Consider the following 25,889-nt stretch of genomic DNA (forward strand, 5'->3'; position numbering starts at 1 on the left):
TGTCCCCTCGGAGAAATCCCTGAGCATTTTCTTGGGAAGGGGCGCTATTTTTCTTTCGTTCCCCGGCTTTCCATGAGTCTCCGCGCGCCTTAACCTAACCCCAACCTTCTCTCATCCCCAAAATACTGGGTACGAGTCTGTCTAAAGTGTGCGAGCGCACTATCTACGGCGGCCAAAAGGATAAAATATCAAAAGTAGCGAAAAGTAACAAAAGACAATGCGGCGTTATTCAACCACTGTATATTTTCTTCCGTTGTGTGACGTACAAAATATTGTTCGCTTTCCATAAGAAATTTTCAAGTGTATCACAATACAATTGCCTCCGCCAAGGCTCCTAATACGGTCACACCTCCCACTACACGAGACAACTACAGGCGACTCCCAATCACTCGAACCTTCCAGGGAAATCGAAAACTTCGTTTAGTTGTTTTAATATGATATAACTGACAGACGACCAATAACATCGTTACTTAATTGACCAATCAGGTCAATAACCAGAGTTAAATACCATCAACTAACGTGATACAACTCACTTTGACTCTCAAGATGACTACCCCACAGGTCCATAAAACGTCAGTCACTGTCAACAACAACAGTCCTATTGAGGACTACGTTCACCCGGACGATCATACTCAACCTATTTATGAGAGAGTTGATTGTAATCTAATGTAAGAGCTCCCTGTGAAAAAGGCTAGAATCAACTCTTGGTGTCTGTTTTTCGGAGCCACTGTAGGTCAAGCTAAGGGGATAATTCTAAAAGAAAACACCAAACTTCTATATGATATATAAAAATATAGCTTTCATTATAAAACTCATTACACTCAAATGCGAATTTTCATTCCCGTACGAAAAGAGATATCACATGATATCACATCATTACAAGGTTTTTAGTTCTCGTTTTTTAACTGGTTAAGTGCGTCATTGATTTAAGATTTCTTGAAGAAGCAAGAATGTTTTTAAAGTACAGCACTGTTCAAAGAGTTGAGCCACAGCTACAAAGGAGGCAACAGCATGCGAACAAAGTTACTGCTCGCTTTCCTTTGCCACTGATAAAATTAAAACTCACTTGTCTATGGGAAGGTCTACCAGGAAAGTCATCCTCTAAGTAAATCATTAACTACGACAAGCAAGCAGTTGTTCCGGGCAAAATGTGAGAACTGCTGTCCAAAGAAAAAGCTGGAATTCAAGGATCTTTTTATAGCACTTCAGTCCCATAAAGCAATTCGATCTGATCCGTCTAGACATTCTCCTCCACTCCCTCGCAGGAAACGGAAGTGAGTGACCAGAGGTAGTCTAGGAAAGAGGCTTCTGAAATGTTTACTTAAGCCCCGTCCACACTAATGAGTCTTAGTTTTAAAAGGCATACATCAGGATGCCTTTAGGTTTTCCGTCCACAATAATACGATGAGCTTTTTCATCGAAAACGCATCGATTTGAAAACGCTCTTGAAAGTGGATCAAAAAGAAAACAAATACATATCATATTAGTGTGGACGTTCAAAACCGATCAAAATGAAAACGATGACCGAAAATATCCCATGCGCGTGTTTGAAGCATGCGCATATAGTTCAACTTACGTCACAACGGGCAATTCTATCGTTTTCGAACGTTTTTGTGTGGACAGTCGAAAATCCGTCAAAAATGGTAGCATAGACGCGAATCGACCGATGCATTATCGATGACAACGAGAACGCATACTTTTTAAAACGTATTAGTGTGGTCAGGGCCTTAGAAAAACCTTTGGTCATTGGATGACGAAGTATATATAACGGGACTCGAAGGCAAACGGACCACTCACACGCAATTCAAAATATTCGACGTATAACTGAAAGATTTACGTAGAAACACAACTTTTCCACTCTTCATGAATGAACTTCCTGCTCGAGGTTGTCTGTTCTGAGGCCAATCTTGGCTAGACGGTCATGTTCCTAAGGAGTGTTTGTAATGAAAGTTTTGATAAATACTTATTGAAAATTAACAGATTGTAGCTTTATAAATATGAAATACATCCCGTAGTACCAAGTTATAGTAAGAGGCGCTCTTTCCCGATATTTGGAGTATTTTATTTTGCGCGTATATTGCGTGAAAAGGAGGTGCAGGGGCGGATCCAGGATTTTTTTTAGGAGGGGGTGCACTCGTCTCTTGCTCTACTTCAACACCAATAAACCACATAGTTTTGTTTGTTTGTTTGTTTGTTTGTTTTTTTGCAGAATACCAGTTGTATTAGAAAACCGCAGGTCATCTCAGGGGGTGGGGGGGGGGGGATGAGCACCCCCTGCACCCTCCCCCTAGATCCGCCCCTGAGGTGGATGGACCTACAAAGCGAGTCAAACTAAAAACATTATTTCTTATTCAATAGGCCTCTTTGACTCGATTGAATCCGCAAAAATCAAAAAACCCTTTACCTTGAAAAGAGACATTGCACGCGTGCAATGCAAAAATTTTTATGTGCACGTTAACGCGTGTTTTGTCGGCAAAACCAGCCGAGGTATCCCCACAAGTGTGGAGATAAGTGCAAGTGTGCACGAGTACTTATTTTCTAACAGATCTTCCCACCTATTCCTGCACGTTCAGAGACAATAGTCTTGCTCAACATCTCAGGTTCATGGGATTGTTTGAAGATCATGGACTCTGCGGCTACTAAGCTTCAGTTGGTTATACTTAAAGAAAGTAAACCGACCTTATTCACCAGGTGAAACACATAAATCTGACTCTCTCCCTGTAAGTCCCTCCTTGTCATAAATTTAATAACCTACGAATACAGCCACCTCCCCTCCATCCTCGCTAGCGAGGAGGAAGGAGAGACGGCTGTATTCAAAGGATATATATTTAAAACTTTGTGGTGCCTTGTATATAACTGCTGCAAAGGATTAAGTACTGTTTAAAACACGAACAGGAGTGTATTATCAGGTTTAAAAACTCGAGGCGAAGCCGAGAGTTTTTAAACTTGATACTACACTCCTGCGTGTTTTTTGAACGGCTTCATAATCTCTGGTATAGATCAACTCAACTCATTCTTGCACTAATATTTAGATTTAGGGTTGTTTTGGTCTAAAAAATTGGACGTAAAGTTTAGCCGTGTCTTTATGAGATACAAAGACACTCATTAAACAGTTTTTTTTTTCCTTATAATTTATTTATGAGTTTTTGAACGGTGGAGGAGGAGATAAACGTGGAGCACAAATGACGAGTGACGAAGTGGTTCATTCAACATAATATTAAGAAACGCACTGGTCCCAGTTCTTCAACCGGTGGATAGCGCTATCCACCGGATAAATTCTCTATCCACTGAATAATGCAATTGGTCTCCCTAATATTTATTTACTGGATAGTGAATTAACCGCTGGATAGCGCCATCCAGCTTTGGAACAACTAAGACCAGATGTTTAAAAAAACCCTTTAGTGTTGACTTGACTCAAATTGCCCACATTTTCCACGTCCCGTCCCCATTTCAAGCGTTCCACTTTTTCTCCCACTAGAGCGATTTTCGTATGACCTTGAGATGAAAACGCGCGAACAAAACAGAAACAAGAAACGAACGGAAATAGAGTGATTTGATTGCTTTATCGGACGGATATAAACGCGCGTGACTTTTGGTTGGTTAACCTAACGCTCGGGTGAAAAAACGTCATGTCCGAGAACTTTCTAGAAATCAATCAATACTTCGCTTTGACGTCATACAGCAACACGATTGACCAATCGAACAATGCCTTCTCCATGTTAAGGTTTTCTTTGGCGGGAAAACGAAGAGTTTTCACTCAAGACAAATAACGAACACTTACCAAACTGTTTTTCAAGGTCATACGAAAGTCGCTCTATCTACCACTTGTTCAGTTTACAAAACCCAGTAACTTACCCTTTCCCCCTCGCTGAGCAGGTATTTCTCGTCGTTCAGTCTCGCTCTGTGTTGATATAACCTCTGAATACTTTCCTCGCGTTGATTATGTGCCTAATTAGTAACAAAGTAAAATAAAATGAAATAGAAAACATTTACAAAAAAATCGATAAGCAAACAGCAAAATAAACTGCGACCAGTCTCTTATTTTATCCTCTCTTGCCCCTGGGTAACCCATGCACGCGAGCGGCGAGCCGAGTCTTTTCCCGTCTCGTCCTATTAAATCACTTATTGTAATGTCACTGTTGGCAATCGCGCTGGTTGATTTTCAGAGAAAAGGCGGACTGCAAGCATTCTAACGGCAACAAGGCAAATAAGCGTTAAACAGTTTTCTTTCTAAACATGGGCGGACTGATTATCAATGGGTCAGGGTCGAAGCCTCTGGATTGCAAGTTTAACGCTCTAAATGCTCGGCCTCGCTGCCATATATATGGTTCAGAGAGCCTTTAGCAGATGGCAGAGGAAAGATCTAGGAGATCTAGGGGCTTAGTGGGAACACGATGAACTGACTAACAGGCTTACCTGATTGACTGATCGATGGCTGACTGACTGACTGGCTGACTGGCTGGTTCGCTGCCTGACTGACTGATTGACCTGTCTGACTGGTTTACAAAATGACATCACTGGTTTTGGCTGATCGGCTCACATAATGGCTGGCTAATTAACTGACCTCCTTTTCAACTAATTGTAAAATTATCCTAAAACACAAGAAGACCATCTGACTGACTAAATGCCTGACTCACCTAAAATCTGACTAAGTTACTCACTGGCCAATAATTAGCCTCGAGGACTGCTTAACTGATGGGATTATGGCTTTTTTAAGTTATTGACTGATTTATCTGTGAAACATAGAACAAAAGAACTGCCTTAAAAAACACCAACAAAATCTGGGCGGAGTTGTTCAAAGCCGCGGTTAAGTTAACCCAGGGTTTGTGCAAAATTTGAATTCAGACATGAAAGCTTAAAAGCAATTTCAGTTTAATTCTTATTGTCTACAATTTGATAATTTTATGCTCTAAAAATAGTAGGGAAATTTTTCGAGGTGTTTTTGAACAGAAGAAAAAGAAACCCGCATTAAAATTTAACCCCGGGTTGGCACTCATTGGCCTTCGAACAACTGGACCCTGAAGTACAGAGTGATATAAAAAGCAAAGAATGGTCAGCAAAGGCACATTCATTTTTGCATAGAGTATTGTTTTTAACTGCTCCTGGAGGAGTGCATATTCCAAAAAAAAGACAAAACAAACAAAGAAAATCAACCACGGTGGAACAAATATCTTTGGGTAGTTCGACTCGATAAGAGCAAGACAACAAAGCATTAAGGATTTGGCAGCGTCAAGATATAATAAAAGGGAGCACGCCTCAGTTCCGGTTGACGTGAGTCACTCCAAAACGCCTATGCTTACCCCTTTAAACCATATAACATCAAAATTCAAATTGTCATTTGTTATCCCTATACGTTTTGAATAGAAGTAGTGGGGAGAATTTGTTGAAGTATCAATTAGATTCATCTTGTGTGATCATGTCCTTAATTCTCAAGACCACGCTGTTTTATTAAGCTGTGATATTGCAAGGAGAAATTTGACGCCCATCACTCTAAGGGCTTGGTCCTCCAACGGGAGCCGTACGTTATGGCTGCATGAAAAAGAGAAAAGAGTAAGTTCCGGACGCAGAATACCTTTGCCAGTTCAGCCTTCTCTCGCAAGAGCTTTTGCGCTAATTCCACCTTCTTGCGGTCATATTGTTCTTGAATTTCCTAAAATCAACAAGTATAAAACGCATAAGAACAGTTTGAAATAGTAAGCAGTGAGTGCTAATACGCGATAGTGTTTTAAGGACTGGCCCCAGTTGTTCAAAAGGTGGATAACGTTTCTACTAGATGAATCTTTATCCAGTTAACGACGAAATAGCGCTTTCTACTATTACTAAGAATAGGTTTTGTCACCTTAGACCCCCGCGTGACTCAGACAAACTTTGCATTCTACTCCAAGGCTTTGTACGGGAAACATACGTTTCCGACATGAAAATTGTTCATAAAATTCCCAGTGAGCGTTTTTAAAATGTTCTTTGAGCAAAATTTTAAAATATAAAAGGTGCTACTGCTATTGGGAGCAAAACCTGTTCCAGTAACTCAAATAAATGGTTAAAATCAGAAAATAAAGCGAGCAAAAACATTCGCGCACCCGATGAAAACGCCTGCACTACAGGCTATGGATAACGCTAATGGATAAATAACTGTCCACTGAATAGCGCAACTGGTTTCCCTAATACTTATCCGCTGGATAGTGATTTTTTCCGCCGGGATAGCACTATCCAACGTTTGAACAACGCGGGTCTAGTGTTTAGAGACTATAAGTTCTTAGGAAGAAGAGAGGGGCACCAATCGAGAATATAGTTCAAAACCACTTAAACATAGCATTGTTCAACGTATTTTAGTATTTAAACTGTAGATATAGGCATATTTTTATCCCCTAGATTTTTTCATCATTTGTTCGGATTTCCTAGCTGAAAGTCTAGTGATCCGAAAATTATAGGGATCAAAACTTATCTCAGTTCGAACATTTCAGCCGGAAAAAAAGGCTCCCGAAAATTCTAGGTGACCTTTTTCGGGTAAAAATCCGTTAAAAATGGGCAATTATAACATTTTTAGATGTTCGAAAATCCTAGGAGAGGCAGGCAAGCAAAGAAAATTTACAACAAATGTTCCGAAAATTCTAGATCCCAAATCGTCTTCCGAACAGACATTTTCCGAAAATTGACGTTGGGTGCCCCTGAAGACGACAACTGAATAGTTCCACAAGTTGGTAAGTTAGTTTGGTTCCACGTGTCTGTAATCGGCACGGCCATAAAGCTTATATGAAGTCATATAACCAAAAACCAGCTTGACTAGATCAAACAAGATTTCTCTTTTCTGACTCCGCAATACTTGGTTGCTTCGAGTTGTACTTGTTTAAGCTGGTTAGTGTGTAGGCTGAGGTTTGTAACTTCACTAGAACAGAACAGTTAATTAGTTGAGCTTTGAAATGGAATTTGACTTTCTTTCGACCAATTCAAGGAAAATTTGTTCTAGTAGTACAGGTTCCTTTTTAAAAAGAGTAACTGAAAACAGCTCTACGAGATACCTTCATTCGTTTCTCATTTTCTTTCGTTAGCGATTCCATTTCACCGATGAGCCTTTGGACATCTTGCTCCTGTTTTCTACGCTGCATTTCAGCCGCACGCACACGGTTGTATAGCGCATGCTCGGTCTCTTCCATCTTGTTGACAACTTTCTAATGAATAAGGGCAAAAAATAAACATAGCTACTCATAACTCATCAACAGCGCATGCCCGTGAAGTCACATGGGTATGCAACTTAAGCAAACACCATAGAGAGGAAGCTGTGATTTAAGACAGACAAAATTGAACCAGTCATAACATAACACAACAAAACATGACATAACATGACATACAACATAGAGTAATCTTACTTGACCCGTGAAACAGATGCTAACAACTAGAGCAAAATAGCTACAAGTACACAAAAGAAGACAATGGGATTATTGCATTAAAAACATAATAACATAACATTTTGCAAGTGAACTTGAAGTTAGCAGGTACACTGCAATGAAAATCTGAGTGATGTTATTGGTTAGGTACATTCTGGCAAGAAAGTGAGTTAAAGTTCTCAAAAAACATCAGAGGAGCCGCATTAGGACAGTGCAGGCGGACCAGGGAATTTGTCTCGTAACAAATTTGCAGCTCATCATCATCATTATCATCACCACCATCAACACCACTGTCATCATCATCATCATTATCGTCGTCGTCGTCGTCAACATCATCACCCTCATCATCATCATCATCACCATCAACCACCAATGACAACTCCTGCCAAACTAACCTGCAAATGTTTCACATTGTCCTCGTGCACTCGTCGAGTTGCTTCATTCTGTTTTTCAATGAATCTTTTCTTCCATTCGACCATTTGGTAGTAGTGTTGTTGTTTCCTATCTTTAGTCAACTGCTCGATCTGCTGGTGTCGTCGAGCCTCGGCAAACTGTAGCAAAAAGTCAAGAGTGTATTAATGGACTATGCACATAGAGTTGTATTTTAGAGTGATTTTATTTAACCGGTGAAATAGAGAATAGATTACTACGCATTAGTATACACTGATTCCATTGTACTTGATTGGGTAATTTGCGTAGCGTTTTGGCATCAAATGTCCCTATATATATTTAAGGGGTTAAGTAAACTCAATCTACCTCCTCAATAGCCACTGTCGCTAATGGAGTAGCGTAAGCTCCTAGCAATTGACTTTGAAAATGACGTCAAGCTAAGACTAAGGGGCTGTCACAAGGATTCTGCTGTTTTAGAGAGACTGCTCGTTGTTTAGGATGCAGAGGCGGATCCAGGATTTTTCTTAGGAGGGGGTGCACCACTAACCGACTGATGACATAAACAAATTTTAAAAGCGAATACAAAAAAGAGGGCTTTCGACTAGGCAATAACATAATGTGAACTGGTAAGATTACATATCAAACGATACAGCAGGTTTTGTATAATTGTGAAGCGAATGCACAGTGTTAATTAGAAAGCCGCAGGTCATCCCGGGGGGTGCACCTTCCTGCACCCTCCCCCCAGATCCACCCCTGGGGAGAGGAAGACTTCACCATATCATCAATCTCATTTCCCTGTAGGTCAAGTTCAAACGCTCCATGGTTCGCTTTTGAGGAGGGGAGGGTGAGGGCTATATTAGGTAAGGAGTTATATAGGAGGCAAGGCAAAAGAGGCGCCTGGGTTAGAACCAGGATATACTGACGGGCTCATCCTAACCTGCCAGCCATCTCTCCTTCATCCCTATTTTACCCTGTCGGGCAAGGAAAAGACTCCTTATATGAGAGGGAAGGAGCTGCATTAGTTAAGGGGTTATGTAGGAAGCAAGACAAAGAAAGTCCGTTGCTTAAGCCCAGTATATAATGGTAGAATCATCCTTACCTGCCCTCTCTCCTCGATCTCTTTACCCTGCCGGTCAAGTTCAAGGTATTCGGCGGCCTGCTTAGCTTGCTTCTGACTGGTTGAATTGTATTGTAGCCGTCGATTAATATCTGTCATTTTTCGTCCCTCTGCGAGTAAGACACGATACTAGAGGTTACAAATGGTAAGTATAATGCTGCGAGCAGATGCTGGGCAGTCAAACATCGTCTGAAAAACGATGAACTGACATATACATTTTGCCAATTACAGACCGTTCTATTGGGTAAACTAACCCTTTCACTGCCAGGGTGAATGTTGGAGTCCCTTAAGGTATAGTCCTAACTTTTGAGTCTGTGGACGAAATCCTATGATGTGACCATTCAAATGAAACCTCTCTGCCTGTACTTTCAAATGGTGCTATTTGTTTTCAAACTTTTGCAAAACAAAATTTGGGAATTTTTGTTGAATTTTGTCCTTGGCCACACTTGGCACCCAAAGCGTTAATAGTTGTGGAGTAAAGGACTAAAAGGGAGTCTTACTATCACGAGTTCTTCGTGATTTGGGTCTTAATTGGCAAGTTTACAGTTTTACGAAAATAACTTGCAACTGTTTGCAAGTAAAACTTAGCGCAATTAGAAGACGCAGCAAGACTGTTACCATTTGAAATTGAGATATGATGACACCGCTAGCCATTTCTGTTAAAAATCAACCCGACAAACATAAATCCAGACTGAAACGCCTAAATAGGAGGGAGGCTCGTGGAAACAAGAAGTTACTGACAGCGTCAAAAGCTCACCAACAAGGAGTTTGGGGAGAATTATGTATGATTCTCGCGATAAATTCTAGTCGCCACGCCCATGAGAAGAAAAAGCCTTAAATAATAACAAACCTTCTCGCGACTTTAATGACAACATATCCTTGGAGGTTATCAAATCCCTACTCATACGACGCTTGTTATATTCGTGTTTTAATCCTTGGTTTGAAATACCCCTACGGAAATAAACAAGCACTAGTAACCTTAAATACGTAACAGACAACAGCTCATTCTGAATACACATTTAATCACTTCCCAGTCTAATATGAAAAATACTGGAGTTTGTGCCCTTCGCTGGGTACAAACAAAAAAAACACGACAAAAGGTTACTTTCACCACAAAGAAGACCAAAAGAGAAAACTACTGAGCATTTAAGAAAGAGCAGTATTGAGCTTACCAAGGACACAAATTATATAGATGTGCTCATATTAATTTGAACTGTATTTACGTCGTTAAAAGGTTCGCAGGACTCTATTCAAATCGTATTTTCATTTGCTGAAGGTGCCAACTGACACGAGTGTCAAAGATGGAGGGAAGGGTCCAGACGAGATTCTACGCTCTTTACTTCTATCTTATAGATAGGGGAGTGTAAACCGGTTAAACATTACTAAAGGATACCGTATTTACTCAATCAAATGCCACAGACTGAACCAAAATTAGAGAAGCAATAATTAGAGACACAACCTCGAATAAACTCCGCACCCAAGTCAGAAAAATGAGGCGTTTATTGGAGGATTATAGGGGAAAATCTCGGTACAAGTTTGCAATTTGCACCATCCAGACAACTGCGATTTATCTCAGCATTAAGTGAGACATTCGAACTTTAAACATCTTTCCGTTTTACATAATATTTACAAATGATTTTTCATAACCGTTCTTGTCTGTGATTTACAATCACGTAAGAAAAGTGATTTTTGAAATAAACGTGGAACTCGAATTAAACACCGCCCTTGATTAAACGCCGTATCGGGAACGCAAAAATTTACCGCGGCGTTTAATGGAATAAATACGGTGTTCTGCGAGCAATCTCTCGGGGGACCGATATCCCAGAGTTTGTTTGCTGGGCTCTTGGGAAACAGTTACATGTGTTCAAACTTATCACAGTCACTTACTTGAGTTTCTCCGTCAAAGCCTGGTTGCGTCGCCTGTCATCCTGTACAGAGTAGAGGACAAACGGTCACTTCAAGTTATAGTGTCTACATGTACGTGCCCGGCAAATGGCTAAAGTAATGAGTGCGCATGTTCTGGTACTGTGCAGACGTGTGTTATTGAGCTCCGCACTAGTAGTGAAATTTTGAGTACAACTTAATATATTTATATAAGCTAAAATAACTTTTGTTGACCTGTTAATTTAATACAATACCATTTGGAGTGCGTATTTTGTTTTATATAGACACTGCCCACCTAGACTAGCCTTTGCTATTTGTGGGCAGTTAGAAAATAAAATTGTAAATATCTGCATAAACTAATACAAGAGAGTGAAAATGAAAATGAAATAATGATAATTATGATTATAATGATACTGATACTGAAAACGATACCGATTGTGATAACGATAATGATAATAATAAAACTTTTACTTGTAATGATAACGATACTGATAATGTGAATGTTAATGTTAACGATAATGAGAATGATTATGATAATACTGATACTGAAAACGATAATAACAACGATAACGATACTGATAAAAAATGTGAATATAAATGTAAATGTTAATGTTTTTAATGTTGATTTTGATGTTAATGTTAAATGATAATGATACTGATACGATAAAGATACTGATAATGTAACTGATACTGGTTTATACAATGATGTGAATTTTACGTGCGCTGTAACTGGTCGTTGCCCATGATCTATTTGAGTACAGCTACATGGATGACGTCACAGGAAACTTGTTTTCTTTGTTTTGTTCAACATGGCGCGCGGTTTTGAAAATGTTTGTGAGATTATTTCGGATTGACCAAGTAAAAGCTTCGAATAACGTTTAGCAGGAGCTATTTACAAACAAGAAAAGTGGAGAAACGGAGACAAAAGAGTTCACATCTGAATTCTACGTAATAATGAAGGGTTCACAACTGAATTCTACGCAATAATCAAATGAAGAAAGGAAATGACTGGAATAACTTTGCTAAATGAAAGAAAAAATAATAATTACAATTTCAACATTAGCAACTCGCAGTTACCAATCGATTGGCCACTAAATAGCAGTTTATTGGCTCGTTTTAGCTGGGCCAGAGAAACACAGGAGACGCGCGAGACAACAGCAAGAGGAGCAAACAGATGGAATCTTTTTGCTCCTTCACACCGTGCTCTCGGGCATCTAAAAACGGAAACTGCTGTTATTCGTGTTAAATTGCCAAAAAAAATCTTGATTTTTTAGCGTGTACAGTAAAGGAACACCGAACAGAGCCTCAACCCGTAGAGAACACACTACATTTCGGCATATATCTTGGGGCGCTTTCCATTTGTCAGAACTAACAGGCCAGACTATTCCCATCGCACTGATAATTTCCCTTGTAATCAAAACTCTCTGGCCAGATCTTTCAAATCCTGAATAGTATGCACGAAGGAGATGGTTTTTCAGTTAAAGCTCTTGGAAAAAGCCTATTTCACTTTCAAACTGACTGGTCGGGCAATGGTCCGGCCGGCCAGTTCTGACAAATGGAAAGCACCCTTAGACTGCTACCCTATACGAGCAGAGGTTTTTCTCTTGTATGGCTTTTAGTGTTTACGAAGTCGTTCGCGTGGCTTGTCTGTCGCGAAGTTGGTTAAAATCCATGCAAGGGAGAAACCTATGCTCGCAAGGGAAAAGACTGTAGGATAGCACATCGTGCGTATAAGAAAGAAACCTTGAAAATGTCAGAATTTTAATCGTAGCTAACCTGAATGTCCTTGATGCTTGTGTCTTGGACATACCTACAAAGAAAACCAGTAAAAATAAACGCTACATAAAGAAATGCAAAGAAACAAGTTTAAGTTCTGCTTACAGCAGTAGCGTAAAATAACTGTAAGGCTAGAAATATGGGCCAACGTGTTCCAAAGGTGAAAACGCTTGACACTGTCTTTAGGCAAAGCGGTTTTCTCGGAGAAGTATATAATCAAACTACAGTAGACTTACAGGCAAAATGAATTGACTTGGGCCATAGTTTTTCAAAAGGTGGATAGTGCTATCCACCAGATAAATTACCATCCTGTGGATAATGCAATTGGTTTCCCTGATAGAGTGGCTTTCGTTTGAGTGTCGTAAAACCAAAACCAAAGTAATTACTCTGGCCAATCACATAGGACACAGACAATACATTGAACCAATCAAAACTCGAAGTAATTACATGTGGCTGACGCAAAGCGCGGGAAAATGCATGCGGGTGCGTCACAATTGGCTTTGGTTTTACTTCTGATTGGATGAAAAGGTGGCGCGAATCTTTTAAGCCAATCGCATCGTGTAGAAAGTGCAAAACCAATTACTTTTCGACACTCAAATGAAAACTGCTCTACAGTAAAACGTCCACTAACGGCCACCTCTCTACAACGGCCACTTTTTTTCGTCCCGGCGGAAAAAAAAAATCCATACATTGACTCTTGCTTTAAACCTCTCTACAACGGCCACCTTCTTCTGTCCCCAAGGCGGCCGTTGTAGAGAGGTTCAGCCGTGTTTATCCTCATCAAAATCATTTGTTTGATTTCAAGTGAGCGTGTTGAAGAATACTTACCGCCCATCGTCCACTTCTTGTGTTCTCTTCTTTAACGCAAGCTGATTAGCAGCAATAGCCAATTCCGCAAGACTTTTCTTCAACGCATGTCCTTTCTCCTGTAAAATAACCATACGAATTATGGAGACGGTATATAATGCTAAAGACGTTTTGTATAAACTTCCATAACTACCAGATAAAGAAAGTTAAATTCATCGCCAAAAGATTAGCTTGGGAACTGATGCCTTAAAAGGTAGTGGGGTAGAGTCTTAAATAACCCAGGCATAAATGGGAGGTATCCATAGCAACCACACAAGCGGGAACCACACCAGCAGCGGCCACTAACAGGCACCGTCACACTGGAACCTGATTCAGTGGAAAAGACTAACCTGAACCGAGAAATAAGAGGGTGGGGCAAAAGGAATCCCCAAAAATTCGCACAAAAATGACATAAACTGGATCCACAATGATCCGCCACCATGTTGGCAAAACTAAGGCAATATGTAAAATAAGTCCTGTAATCTAAAGGGGCGCCAACACAGAACACGTGCTTGAGATAGCAAAGACGCTGGTCACATTGGCTCAAGTTTAACCCTACCTAAAATAAATTTAGCTACATTTGAAATGGTTACAGCTGTTGGGATAAATTTGTATTTGTGGCTCTTTCTTACACACGCAAAATAACAATCGTACGCAGATGAAACTACATTTGCTTAGTCAACACCCCCCACTCCACATACAATGTGAAGGGCGTAAACCCACGATTACCTCGTGAGCTTCAACACTCTACTGGGAGGCGGAGGGAACGGCAGCAATAACCAAAGATTTCCAAGATATAGGCTTAACTTACAAACAAACGCATCACCGAACTAAGTACTTTTGTTCAGCAGATGATTGTTAAAAACCAAGTTCTCTATTCAAACGCAAAAGCTTCACATCTGTCTGCCGGGAAGTCTCCAGGGAATACAGGGCGTAGATTATGCGGCAGGGACTCTGATATAAAAGGTATGCACTTTTACAAGCCTATTTAAGCCTAAGAAACCCAATTTCCTACATATCCCAAACTAACTATGAATTCCTCACATATTCTGGACCAAAATAAATATTCCGATTTCTAAACACTACCCCCAAAACTAGGCCGCTTGAAGACCCTAACCCTTCACAGCGTACCTATATACAGTAAACTCTCGCTTGTAAGTCCCGGGTTTATGGGTTTTAGGAAGGCCTTTAAACGGAAGAGCGGGAGGGCTTGCATCCGTCGGGCTTATTAGTGAAAAAAAGAATTTCAAAACAAGCTACATCTGGATACAAGTACATCTTCACGTACGTAGCAGTACACCCCCTCCTCCCTGGCGGGCAGACTCGCACGTACATTGAAAACAATTTTCCAAATTAAAAAATTATTTTAATTCTAAGCATCCTTTGAATTAAAGGGGTGACAATCTGACCTCGATCCGTTTCAAGTTAGCTTCAAACTGCTGCGTCAGTGCAAAGACCTCTGTTCTTGTCAGCTCTAATTGCTTGGCCGCTTTACAATACTGAAACTCAGCCTCAGTCCTAAAATGAAAAAGGATATCCTTATGAAAGGCTGGGCTACAAATATTATCGTTATTTTAGTAAGGAACCAACGTCCAATTAGGGAACCGTTTCTCGAAAGTAACATTAACTTTTCGATCCAAAAGCCAAATAAAGCGATTTTCGTATGGCCTTGACAAATGGTTTCGGTAAGTGTTCGTTATTTGTTTTATCAGCCAATGGATGAAAAGATCCAAACATGGACTCTTCGTTTTCCCGCCAAAGAAAACCCTAATATGGAGAAGGCATTGTTCGACTGGCTAAAAGTGTTGCAGTATGACGTCAAAGTAAAGTATTGATTGATTTCGAGAAAGTTCTTCGGGCACGAAGTTTTTCAGCCGAGTGTTCGCTTAACCAACCAAAAGCCACGCGTTTGAATCCGTTCGATAGCCCAATCAAATCGCTCTATTTTCGTTCGTTTGTTATTTCTGTTTTGTTCGCGCGTTTTCATATCAAGGTCATACGAAAATCGCTCTAATAGAATCAAAGGCTACGTTCACCCGGTACCGGACGAATTCTCGACCGGCTGAAAAATTTGGCCGGTCACTTCGTTTGCACGCGAAACCGTTCAGTGGTTTTCGCTCTGTTCACACGAACTTTAAACGGCTAGCGTCTAAATTTCTGTATGGTTAAGGTGGTTCCGTGTGAACGAACGAAGCTTTGTCCGATGCCGTGTGAACATAGCCAAAATCTAATTCAGTCCAATCCAGCACATTTTGTTTTGTTGACTGAGAATTTTATCACATCATCTGCACAACTATTGATCTTTAATGTATAAGCACAACAAAAGTAAAACAGCTTTCCGGGGTCGGATCATGTCACTGGGACTTTCAGACAAACCAGAAAAGTGGCTGGGCAAACATTATGATTTTGCATTTGAATTTCTTAAAGCATTATACAAACCTTCAACTACAAATGACAGTTATTGGTATTTGACCTGTCCGGGCGGTCATCATGTCCAACCCCGGAAAGGATTTCGTTGCACATCGGCAAGTTCCAGTCAACACTGTCCGAAGCCGACTGTTAATTGTGTCCATGGGGGAGGGGAAAGGACTGGTGATTTAGAGGAGGGGGGAGGGGAGCCTGTACCCAGTGTGGGTTAGTAAAAAGGCCCATATGTATAACCTGTACCTGCAAGTCAGAGTAACGAAGGTTCACACGGAAAGGGCGAGTAAAGCGCGGAAAGTGCGCAGGGAAAGGATTGAGTAACGCCACCCTTCAGCGTTGGAAAATTTGGGACATATCTCATTTGAAGTTGGAAGAGATGACAATGTAGAATATTCGAAACTATATGATAATGACCCTTACAGGGAGACCCCGCCATTTTAAATTCAATATGAAAAACGTATCCTGTAAAAAGGGAATCTGCTTGAGATATCAGCCTTCTCACAGCCTAAAATCAAGAACCCAAAGCTCTAGGCAGGACCTGACACTTACATTTCAGAAGCAACTTTTCGGTCTTTGTCCCTGAACTTCAAGCGAGCAGACATATTTCTTTCAATCCTAGACTTGTTTACCTGGTAAATATTTAAAAGTTTAAAAATTCAGTCACCATCAAGGAATACTAATTATCAAAAATCACACATCTGTCAAAAAAAAAATCAACCGAGATACAATGAAATTAGATCTGGGCAAGATGATAAATAAAATATTTTTGATAAGAAGGAAAAGTGCAAAAAATTGATGACATTTCTGAGGCTGCAAGAAAGTGTTCAATAACACATACAGGGTATGTTGGAAAAATTCACAGAATACACCTTTCCGCATTTGTTTGTTTGTTTGCTGTTTTTGAAACCTTTGACTGGGACCAGTTAGCAAAAATTTGCAGCTAGAAAGAACAGCTGGAAAGAATGCCTTAAGTAGAATCAATAAAATATTTGCCAAGTTTGAAAGTGATTTCTCGAAAACTAAAGAGGGTATAGCTCCGAAGAGTCGCGAAATTTTACAGACGTTTGTTTTGTGGGGGATGGGTAAGTTCCCTGCCCTCCACCATACAAAAGTCTGTAAAATTTCACGACTTTGCAAAACTATAGTCTTTGCTTTAATACTTTGGACGTGTCACCTTTAAACTGTGTCTTGGTTAGTTTCCTAATTTTAAGGTGCTTTCTTCAGCAGTGTTGATCTATATTTGCTTACTGCTCTTTATAAAAGTATATATAAAAAAGTAATGGACCTAATGACGTACTATTACCAAACACACGTCATAATATTCTTCTTTTTCACTCTCACTCTCTTTAGGATTTGAGGGACATGCTCTTTAAAGATACAAAACTGCATTAAGGGCATTCCTGATAATTCAAGAACAAATTAAAAACTTTGTTTCTGAAAGAAAAAAAAAAGATCAAACCTTGTCCTCTTGGATATAATGTTGTTGTTTGACTTTTTCAATGTCCTGGCTGTTCTCGCTGAGCCGTGCTTCTTCGCCTCTCATTTTCTTATATACACCTGACGAAAGAAAAGCAACATCTTGTTAACCTTTACAATTTTTATCATATTTTACTGTTTTAGTTCTTCATCATCAGAGTATAAATAATTATAATGTTGCTACATAAGAATACCATTTTGAAAGAATCGATTTGAGAATGGAATACATGACCCTCCGAGTTCTAATTCACTGCTCTAACTACTGAGCTACTGGAACTAGGCTCTATGCATGGTGAGCAGGGGTGAAATTTAATTATAAGAACCCCAGTCATAGAGGATTGTATCAGGAACTTGCTCGAAATCAGCTGTTCACCAGCGTACCAGACCAAAAATAATGGCAGTCAAGCCAGGTCAAGCATACCATACTTGACCAGGCTTGACTGTTTGAGAACTGCAATGATGTGTAACTGCCAAGGTTTCAGAACTTACTATTTTGTAAACCGTCCATGGTTCTTCTTAGCTGATGTTGTTTTTTGATGATGTCACCTTCATATCTCTTCAATTCTCTTTCTTCCTGCTTATGCTGAAGCATGTGGTCCTATGTAAAATAAAATTTCAAACACAATTTAGGTGTTTTATTTATTCAAAATACATGTACAGTGTAGTTAGAATTATTTGGTTCTGCATGCAGTATTTTGCTCTTAGGGAAACCTACAGCTGTTTGGTATACCAGTTTCCCCTCAACCACCCCTCCCCCCTCCCACCCCCAAGTTCCCTGGGGTGTGCAAAGCCCAACTCTATGTAGTGTATCACTCTCATCATTCCCTTGCGTTTCTGCATGCTATGTTTTGCTACTAACATACATTGGTCATGTAACCTGTAGTACACCCCTAATGCCTCCCTCTGCCCACTTTCTCCCCTCTCCCCTTTCCCTGGGGTGTGTTCTCATCATTTCCTCAGCTTCTGCATATGCTATGTTTTGTTGTTTTAAGCATAACCTGCAAAACACCACTAATCCTGCCCCCACCTCCTTCCCCCCCCCCCCCCCAATTCCCTGGGGTGTGTTCACCTCTATCACTCTCATCATTTCCTTGTGTTTCTGCAAGCTGTGTTATGCTGTTAATGTAACCTGTAATACGACACTTCCCCTACCTCCTCCATCCCACCCCCATTCCCTGGGATATGCTCACTTCTATCATTCTTTTATGCTGTTAGTGTAACCCATAATATGACAATTCCCCCTCCCTCCACCTCCCTTCCATTTCCCTGACCTTTGCTCACCTCTATCACCCTCATTGTTTCCTAGCGTTTCTGCAAGGCATGTTATGCTGTTAATGTAAACCTGTTAATGCACCACTTCCCCTCCCTTCCATTCCCTGGGGTATGCTCACCTCTATTACTCTTATCATTTCCTTGTGCTTCAATGCAAGCTGTGTTATGCTGTTAGTGTAACCTGTAATAGTACACTACTTCCCCCTCCCTCCTCCTTCCTCCCATTTCCATGGGGTGTGATCACCTCATCATTTCTTTGCACGTCTGCAAGCTGTCTTATGCTGTTAGTGAAACCTGTAATACATCACTTCCCCACCCTCAACCTCCCTCCCATTTTCATGGGGTGTGCTCACCTCTATCACCCTCATCATTTCCTTGTGCTTTTGCATGCTACGTTTTGCTGTTAATGTAACCTGTAGAACACCATTATTACTTCCCTGTGGTGACAACACTGGTCCAGTTAACTTCAGCTTAGCTTGTTTAGAATCTCTTGTCGCTGGAGATGTGTGGCTTTGTGGATGCACCTTTGCAACTGGCTTTGGTCTTCAAATATATAATATTAAATATTTAATATTTAGCAAGTAAAAGTTTAGAAAGATTGGAGATCAGAAAAAAATGTGCAGAGAGATTGGACCCAATGCAAAAAATAGCTGCTGGATAAATGTACTTTTATTTTACACTTAAATTAGCCTGATTACATTGTAGCCTCAATTGAGATAATTTTATTTTTTTAATTTTTTTTTTTTAATTTTTTTTGGAAGAACAAGGCTAGTCAGGCTAAGCCATTTTTGCATTGGGTCTATTGAGCTGTAAACTACCTCGTCCTTAATGCATGTACATGACTGTGTCACCTAGCAAATCATCATATAAGATGTACATGTATGATCAATTATGCAGTATGCAATGTTAATAAGCACAAAATGGACAGAACCAATTGTGCCCAAATTTCACTGTGCACTGTAGGGATTATTATTAATATTATCATTATATGAATAATTTTATTACATTATACTGTATGCTCTACTGGGGAAATTCTTTTTGGTATATTTGTAAACTCTGGGGATAAATATTAATGATGATCGATCAGTCTCCAGCATAGATCCCACAGTTATATGGAAAAGAATTTATCTGCCTTCCTAGGGCCTTGAATTACCATAATGTAACATGTAAATACTGCAAAACAATCTTTTATGTAATATTACAACACTTAATGGCTGGTCCTGAGGGAAATAGTTAATTTTGTTTCCAGAGAATCTCAATTATTTCCCGAGGTACCAGTCTTTATTAGTGATTTGTTACATAACTGGAAATTTTGAAGCTGGAAATTTATTAAACTTTGCGGTAATGGCGCTCGTTAGCCGATATTCGCAGGTAAGAGTGCAAGTGTTAACCTCTGACGTCATAGATTTTGCAATGTTGCCCACTCAAGGATTTTGGCGGGAAATACTTTCATTATTGGATGTCACGTGATCTCAATGTAACCAATGAGAGTGCACGCTGTTGGGAAAAATTTCCAGCTATATAAAAATTAATAATATTAAGTTTTACCCTCACCTTGTTACTCCCAAATCTTGTCTTTCCCCACTTGCCAATGACCTAATAATAAATTTAATAAAAATAAAACTCACAAATAGATTTCTTGCTTTGTGCTCAACAAACCCTAAATAACGATATTGTGTGTGTTACTGTATAAGATTTTAGTCAACCTGAGCATGTGCTGCTTGTTGCTTGGATACAATTTGAACCCAGGCCTAATAGCTGTTGTCTTGGTTCAGGGAGTTCAGTTATACATGCCCATCGATTTATAAACAAACAGATACTCACTCTTCGAGAACCAGTTTGGAGACAGAGAACAAGATTAACCACTCCAGAAGTTATGGCTTCCTTGACTCCTAAGACCTAACATGATTTAAGCAGCCCCTCCTTTTCTCCTCCTCACTCAATTCCCAAGGGGGGGGGGGGGGTACTCCAGAGCTCAAGTGACAGGGATGATAAGGATTTTGGGGGGGTTTGAAATTTTCGATGGCATTTTTTTAGGTAGGAAAATTTTGGCAAGTATCTTTTTGGGAAGCTTGATTTAAGTAGGGATTTTTATGGGAATTCAAAACAATCTGAAGATTCATGATAGTTGATAGTTCCTGCATATCCCAGCCACAAAGTTCCTCTGGAAATTTTTATGGCTCAGGAATCCGGCATGGGATTTTTTTGGGTTAAATTTTGGTCCTGGGATTTTTTGGGGTTTTGTTTGAAGCCCTACCATTTTTTTTGGATTTTGATTTTTGCCCCCATTTGATCATCCCTGTCACTTGAAATCCAAAGTACCCACCCTGGGACTCAAGTATAGACAAAAGGAGGATCTGTTCACTGGAAATAGGTCCAAGTAAGACAAATCTTGGCTTCAAATATAAACACGTAATTAAAGAAAAATACTTCTCTTTTTTCTTTTCATTTAACCTGTATTCAATGGGACACCCATGAACCTTTCTTGACTCCATGCACTTTATAAAGGCGTCCGTTTATTGGGGTTGATCACTATAACCTGTGAGCAGCAGTTTCTCAATCCCCTCATAAGACCGAAACAAAGTTCCCCACAAAGTGGATTGACTTCATGAAAAACTTATTTTATTCCAACAATTTTTTTATGCGTGTTTCTTTCTTTCTTTTTCTCCAAAAAATAACTCATCCCATTTGGACTATTTGCATGTGGCTAAAGGAAAATTTTAAATTTATACTTTTCCTACTTTAAATTTACAAAATCTTATTGATAAAATGTATTAAATATTTTCTTTTCACGCTCTTTCACAAATTTCTTGCCAATAAAATTTATAGTATTTGAGATTTAAATTTTTCATGTTTTCTGTATCATTAGTAAACCACAGGATATTCAATCTATAAATTTTACATGCCTGTCAGCTTTGTTCAGTTTCTCTGAATTTAATGTTATTGTTTTAGAAAATCTAGGTTCTTGGCAACCCGCACAATTTAGATTCTTCATTAATTTAATGACCAGAAAGCTATATTATCATGATAACATCATTGTTTGTATTTTTAGAATAACACAATGTTTGTACTTCATCGTAAAGTGGGTTCAATATCCATTCTAATTATTATGAAAGGTGAAACTGCCCCGACATTTCATTCTTAAGTGCGAACATCACGGGCGCTAAATCTCAATTAAACTGATCTGCTATTTTACAATGTAACCTACATAAGACATGGAAAATGGCAACGTAAGATCACGCAGCACGTATTAGTTTTAAATTATAAATCAACTTCGCAAAATTAGACTCGTAAACAAAAGAAGGTCGCTCACTTAAGAAAAGCCGCATACTCATCTCCCCGCGCCGAGTCCTCATTTTCCTCCGAAAACGACCTCGAAAGGTCGGGAGAAGATAGTGTGGCGTATCTCTTGTGCAAGAGAGGCTGTCGTTCGAATGGAAGAACCATTTTACCTCATCAGAGGAACAGTTTTTTTGCGCTTAAATATCAACCATCCTTGCCTGACTTTCTCTCCCCCGCAGTTCTCAAGTCTGAAACTTGGTTACCATAGAGACCATTGTAGTCCGCTGATATAGTTCACCGTGTGCTCAGAGAAAACACGAAAAATGCATTCACGTAACTCAATCACGAGACTTTTCACGCGTTTCGAATAACTCTAAAAATTTCTACGTAAAAATCAAGTAGTTCACGTTTCACCGAAAATTAAAGAATAAATTCGCACATTAATTTTTCCTTTCGACTGACCTGTTTACACCCTAAATGTGGCTCGTTTTCCTTGAAATCTCAATCAAATGTTAGGGTATGGCAGGGTATAGGACCGGAAATAATTCAAATGACCCATACCAGTATAAAGGCAAGTTTATACGCTATAATTTGTCTACCCAAAGATATGGCAGTTAACATGCTACGACTAAACCGTTGAGCCAACCTCATCACCTGAAAATTCGGCCTAAATTTAAAGAAATCAGTTCTGTTCACCAATAAAATAAGCTAAAATATTTGCCAACGTGTCACGCTTAATTTCAAAACCGCCTTTACGTACACGTTAAAATTGTCTTGTGATGGGCAATCACGAAAGAATCAAAAGTCTAATCACGTTTCACGAAAAAAAAATAGCACCAATATCACGCTTCTTCTCGGCTGGCAGAGGCCTCTGCCAGCAGAGAAATTTCAGTACCGTTCAATTGGGTCAATACTGCGAAATTTAAAACTCTAAAATCACGTATTACTTGCGTTTTTTTATATCAGCGCCTGTTCTGCGAGCTAAAAACCACGAGGTTCATGAAGCCTTCACTCTTAGAACTCGGTTGTAGACTTGGATTTTTTTCTTTGAAACTAGTGAAGGAGAAGGAGTTTCGGGAGGACTGTTAGATGGTACGAAATTCTAGTTCGGAAAAGTTCAGCTGAAAGCCCTGAAAGCCTGCTGCAGTTTGGGAAACTGTTCGACATCTGGTTTTAGTTTGCACACATATAGCTCTTGGGCAGGGCTAATTATAATCTCTAGCTTTATGAGAACCACAAAAAATGAAAAAAGTCTGGCCTGCGAATACTGAACCGTCCCTCCTCGCTCTTCGCCCCCGAGGCGTGTGATCTCAGGCTAGAAAAATTCTCAGTTGACGCTCGCTGTTCATTTTCAATTGAAAGATCGCTGGCAAGTGTTGAAGGCGGCTGAAATAAAGCGGAATACTGACACTGAAATTAAATTTGGATATAATATGTTGTATTAATTTCTTATCTCAGCTAATTTTTGTTTTTCTTCTGTTTTTGGGTATGGTTATGTATGCTAAGGAAGTTGAAACAAAAAAAAAGAAAAAAGAAAAATTACCTGAGATAGAAACAACAACATCATGTACTTTTTTGAATTTCTTATTCTTATTCTCTCCCTCTCTCTTTTTTATTTATTTTTTATTTTTTTTATTTTTTACGGAAAAGGATAATGCTCAAAGTTAAAATGGCAAAACTACGAAGATGGTCGAGATATGAAATTTGAAGGGACAATATAGAGGATATGAAGCTTCGTTTTAGTGCTGTTAGAGCGGTTTTCATTTGAGTGTCAAAAAGTAATTGGTTTTGCACTTTCTACACGATGCAATTGGCTTAAAAGATTCGCGCCACCTTTTCATCCAATCAGAAGTAAAACCAAAGCCAATTGTGACGCGCTCGCACGATTTTCCCGCGCTTTGCGTCAGCCACATGTAATTACTTCGAGTTTTGATTGGTTCAATGTATTGTCTGTGTCCTATGTGATTGGCCAGAGTAATTACTTTGGTTTTGGTTTTACGACACTCAAACGAAAACCACTCTAAAGAACCAATCATTCATCACCAATGGAGGTTTCTAGAGGCGTCACTTTATTATATTTAATGTCTTTATCATTAGCTCACTGATTCACATTGCTGATTCACTATGCTTCGTCTAAGTCAAGTGCTTACTTATAAATTGTTCTTGATTAACGGCTTTTGCTTTAAAACTGCGTCTCCAAACTTGTTGCCTGTTTAAATGCTTTTTCGTTCTTCAGTTGGAACTTGTGACCCTTAATACTTTATCCGGGCTTCTAACACTGCCCGAATTATCGCTTATTCCTCTAAGTCTAAAAAGCGTTGATTGATTTTCCGCTTATATTATTCTTTACAAAAGATCATAGCTTTAAAATGAAGAAATTGGAGTTTTAATTACTATCCATAAAAGCTAAAATGAAGGGATGACCCCAAGCAGAAATTTGCCAAAGAATGAATCGAGACCCATGCAAGAACTTCGGGCAGTTTATTCGATCCTTGCATTGATTCTTGAAATCAGCTTATCGTCCTGGGCGATCTCTGTTCCTACGTTCGGATGTACTAGCGCCACCAGGATACCCAGCGCCGGGTGGTTCTAATTCCGCAGAGCTGTCTTTTACAGGAACTTTTAATTCCCTCAGGTGCTCGATCTGGTCTTCCGGTTCTTTGATGTGCGTCTTCTGATAAGGGATGTATCCTAAAAAAGGAAAGATAAGCCACTTTATCTACTTAATTCCTAATTTCTCAGGGCGGTTACCAAAGTATCAAAGCGTATTAATAAATCGCCTCCCCCCCCTTCCCTTCACACCTTCTCCCTCTCTCTCTCTCTCCCTTCCAAAAAAGACTTCCTGAAATCTAAAGTAGGGCCTAAAGTCTTTACTGGCGGAAAAATAATAATTATAACAATGACTACTGAAGTCTAGGTCTTTCTCGGGGTGTTTTTCATTTTCTAAAAGAAGGTACATTTAGGAATTAACTGAACAAATGCAAAGACAGGAGATCGTCTAAAGCAAAAGCATTCGTTAAGTGACTACTAATCAGAACAGAAACGTTTCCACGGCCAGCAAAAAAATATATACTTTTTTTAAGGCTAACTGACTCGTAAAGAAAAAAAAGCACTTTTCAAAAGTGCATCTATGCTTGTCGAGTACTAGTGAGAAAAGGCTTTCAGAAACAACATTTGTATTCGTTTTATATGCACAGAATTTGAAGCTAGTTTGCAGAATAGCCTCCGGCGATCATTAAAGTGGTTACGAGACGGACGCAGTTACGGTTTTCAGAGAATTTTGCATCGGAACATGCACGCCATTTTGACGGAAGTAGTGCAAATAAACATCTTCGTATCTTTCACAACAAAAACGTAATGCATGTTACACGAGCCAAAAACAAAATGGAACTATTGCCATCGCATTATTTGATATTTTTATTCATTGCTGTCTTTCGATCTCTTTCGCTAACTTGATTAGTACTGGTTTCTATGCATGCAGTTTAATTGATACATGTGGCCTCCAAGGCATTTTAGTTTTTCGTTGCCTCGGTGCAAAATAGTTCTCATCTCCTTCTCAGCAGTGTGTGTTTTTAGCATTTTCAAAGACGTTAAATACCTAAAATATCTGAAAATAAATCACTGGATCAGTATCAAGGTTAGTTATGATAAGTTTCCATTGATATAATCAAAACAATGACTGTTCGAGTGTAATGAATGCTAAAACCTTACCTCCGTGCACCGTGGAAAACATCAGGATATAGAACATCAAAAATAATTTCACGGCTTCCATCTCTTGTCTCACCGTAACAACTGTAGATTTAGTCCGATAAGCTCTTGGCCGATAACTACTAAGTGTTGGACCTTTCTGAAGCGCGCTAAACTTAAGTTTTAGTTGAAACTTCCTTCAGCGCAAATGATTGATTCCCGTTTTTACGCGTTGTAAGTGCAGTCACATGTAGTAATTGATCATTGACCGTGGCCAGAACATCTTTTCTTTTTTTAGCCAGTTTATGATCCATGAAAAATGTTTAAAAGAAAGTTCCCGCACTAATGTAGTC

General features: G+C 39.5%; 1 protein-coding gene across 1 annotated transcript; it reads right to left on the minus strand.

Annotated features, from left to right (window-relative positions):
* Positions 1-415: 415 nt before the first annotated feature.
* On the minus strand, positions 416-22,092 carry LOC140945829 (uncharacterized). Its single transcript, XM_073394882.1, has 17 exons — positions 21,881-22,092; positions 20,122-20,163; positions 18,921-19,110; positions 17,785-17,893; positions 17,279-17,376; positions 16,369-16,448; positions 14,805-14,913; positions 13,378-13,475; positions 12,550-12,583; positions 10,777-10,817; positions 9,740-9,840; positions 8,872-8,999; positions 7,778-7,933; positions 7,017-7,166; positions 5,573-5,650; positions 3,856-3,948; positions 416-1,927 (listed from the first exon to the last, which is right to left on the minus strand). The coding sequence occupies exons 1-17, from the start codon at positions 22,012-22,014 to the stop codon at positions 1,862-1,864; spliced, it is 1,707 nt and encodes a 568-aa protein (XP_073250983.1). The 5' UTR covers positions 22,015-22,092; the 3' UTR covers positions 416-1,861.
* Between the last annotated feature and the right edge of the window lie 3,797 nt (positions 22,093-25,889).

Source organism: Porites lutea, chromosome 8 (assembly GCF_958299795.1).
Source record: "Porites lutea chromosome 8, jaPorLute2.1, whole genome shotgun sequence".
Lineage (NCBI taxonomy): Eukaryota > Metazoa > Cnidaria > Anthozoa > Scleractinia > Poritidae > Porites > Porites lutea.

Coding starts and splice junctions, on each gene's coding strand:
- LOC140945829 (XM_073394882.1), bottom strand. CDS start 22,014: ATGGTTCTTCCATTCGAACGACAGCCTCTCTTGCACAAGAGATACGCC. Junction 16,449..17,278: donor ATTATATCCAAGAGGACAAG/GTTTGATCTTTT, acceptor AATATTTACCAG/GTAAACAAGTCTAGGATTGA. Junction 1,928..3,855: donor TGCTCAGCGAGGGGGAAAGG/GTAAGTTACTGG, acceptor AACACTCCTTAG/GAACATGACCGTCTAGCCAA.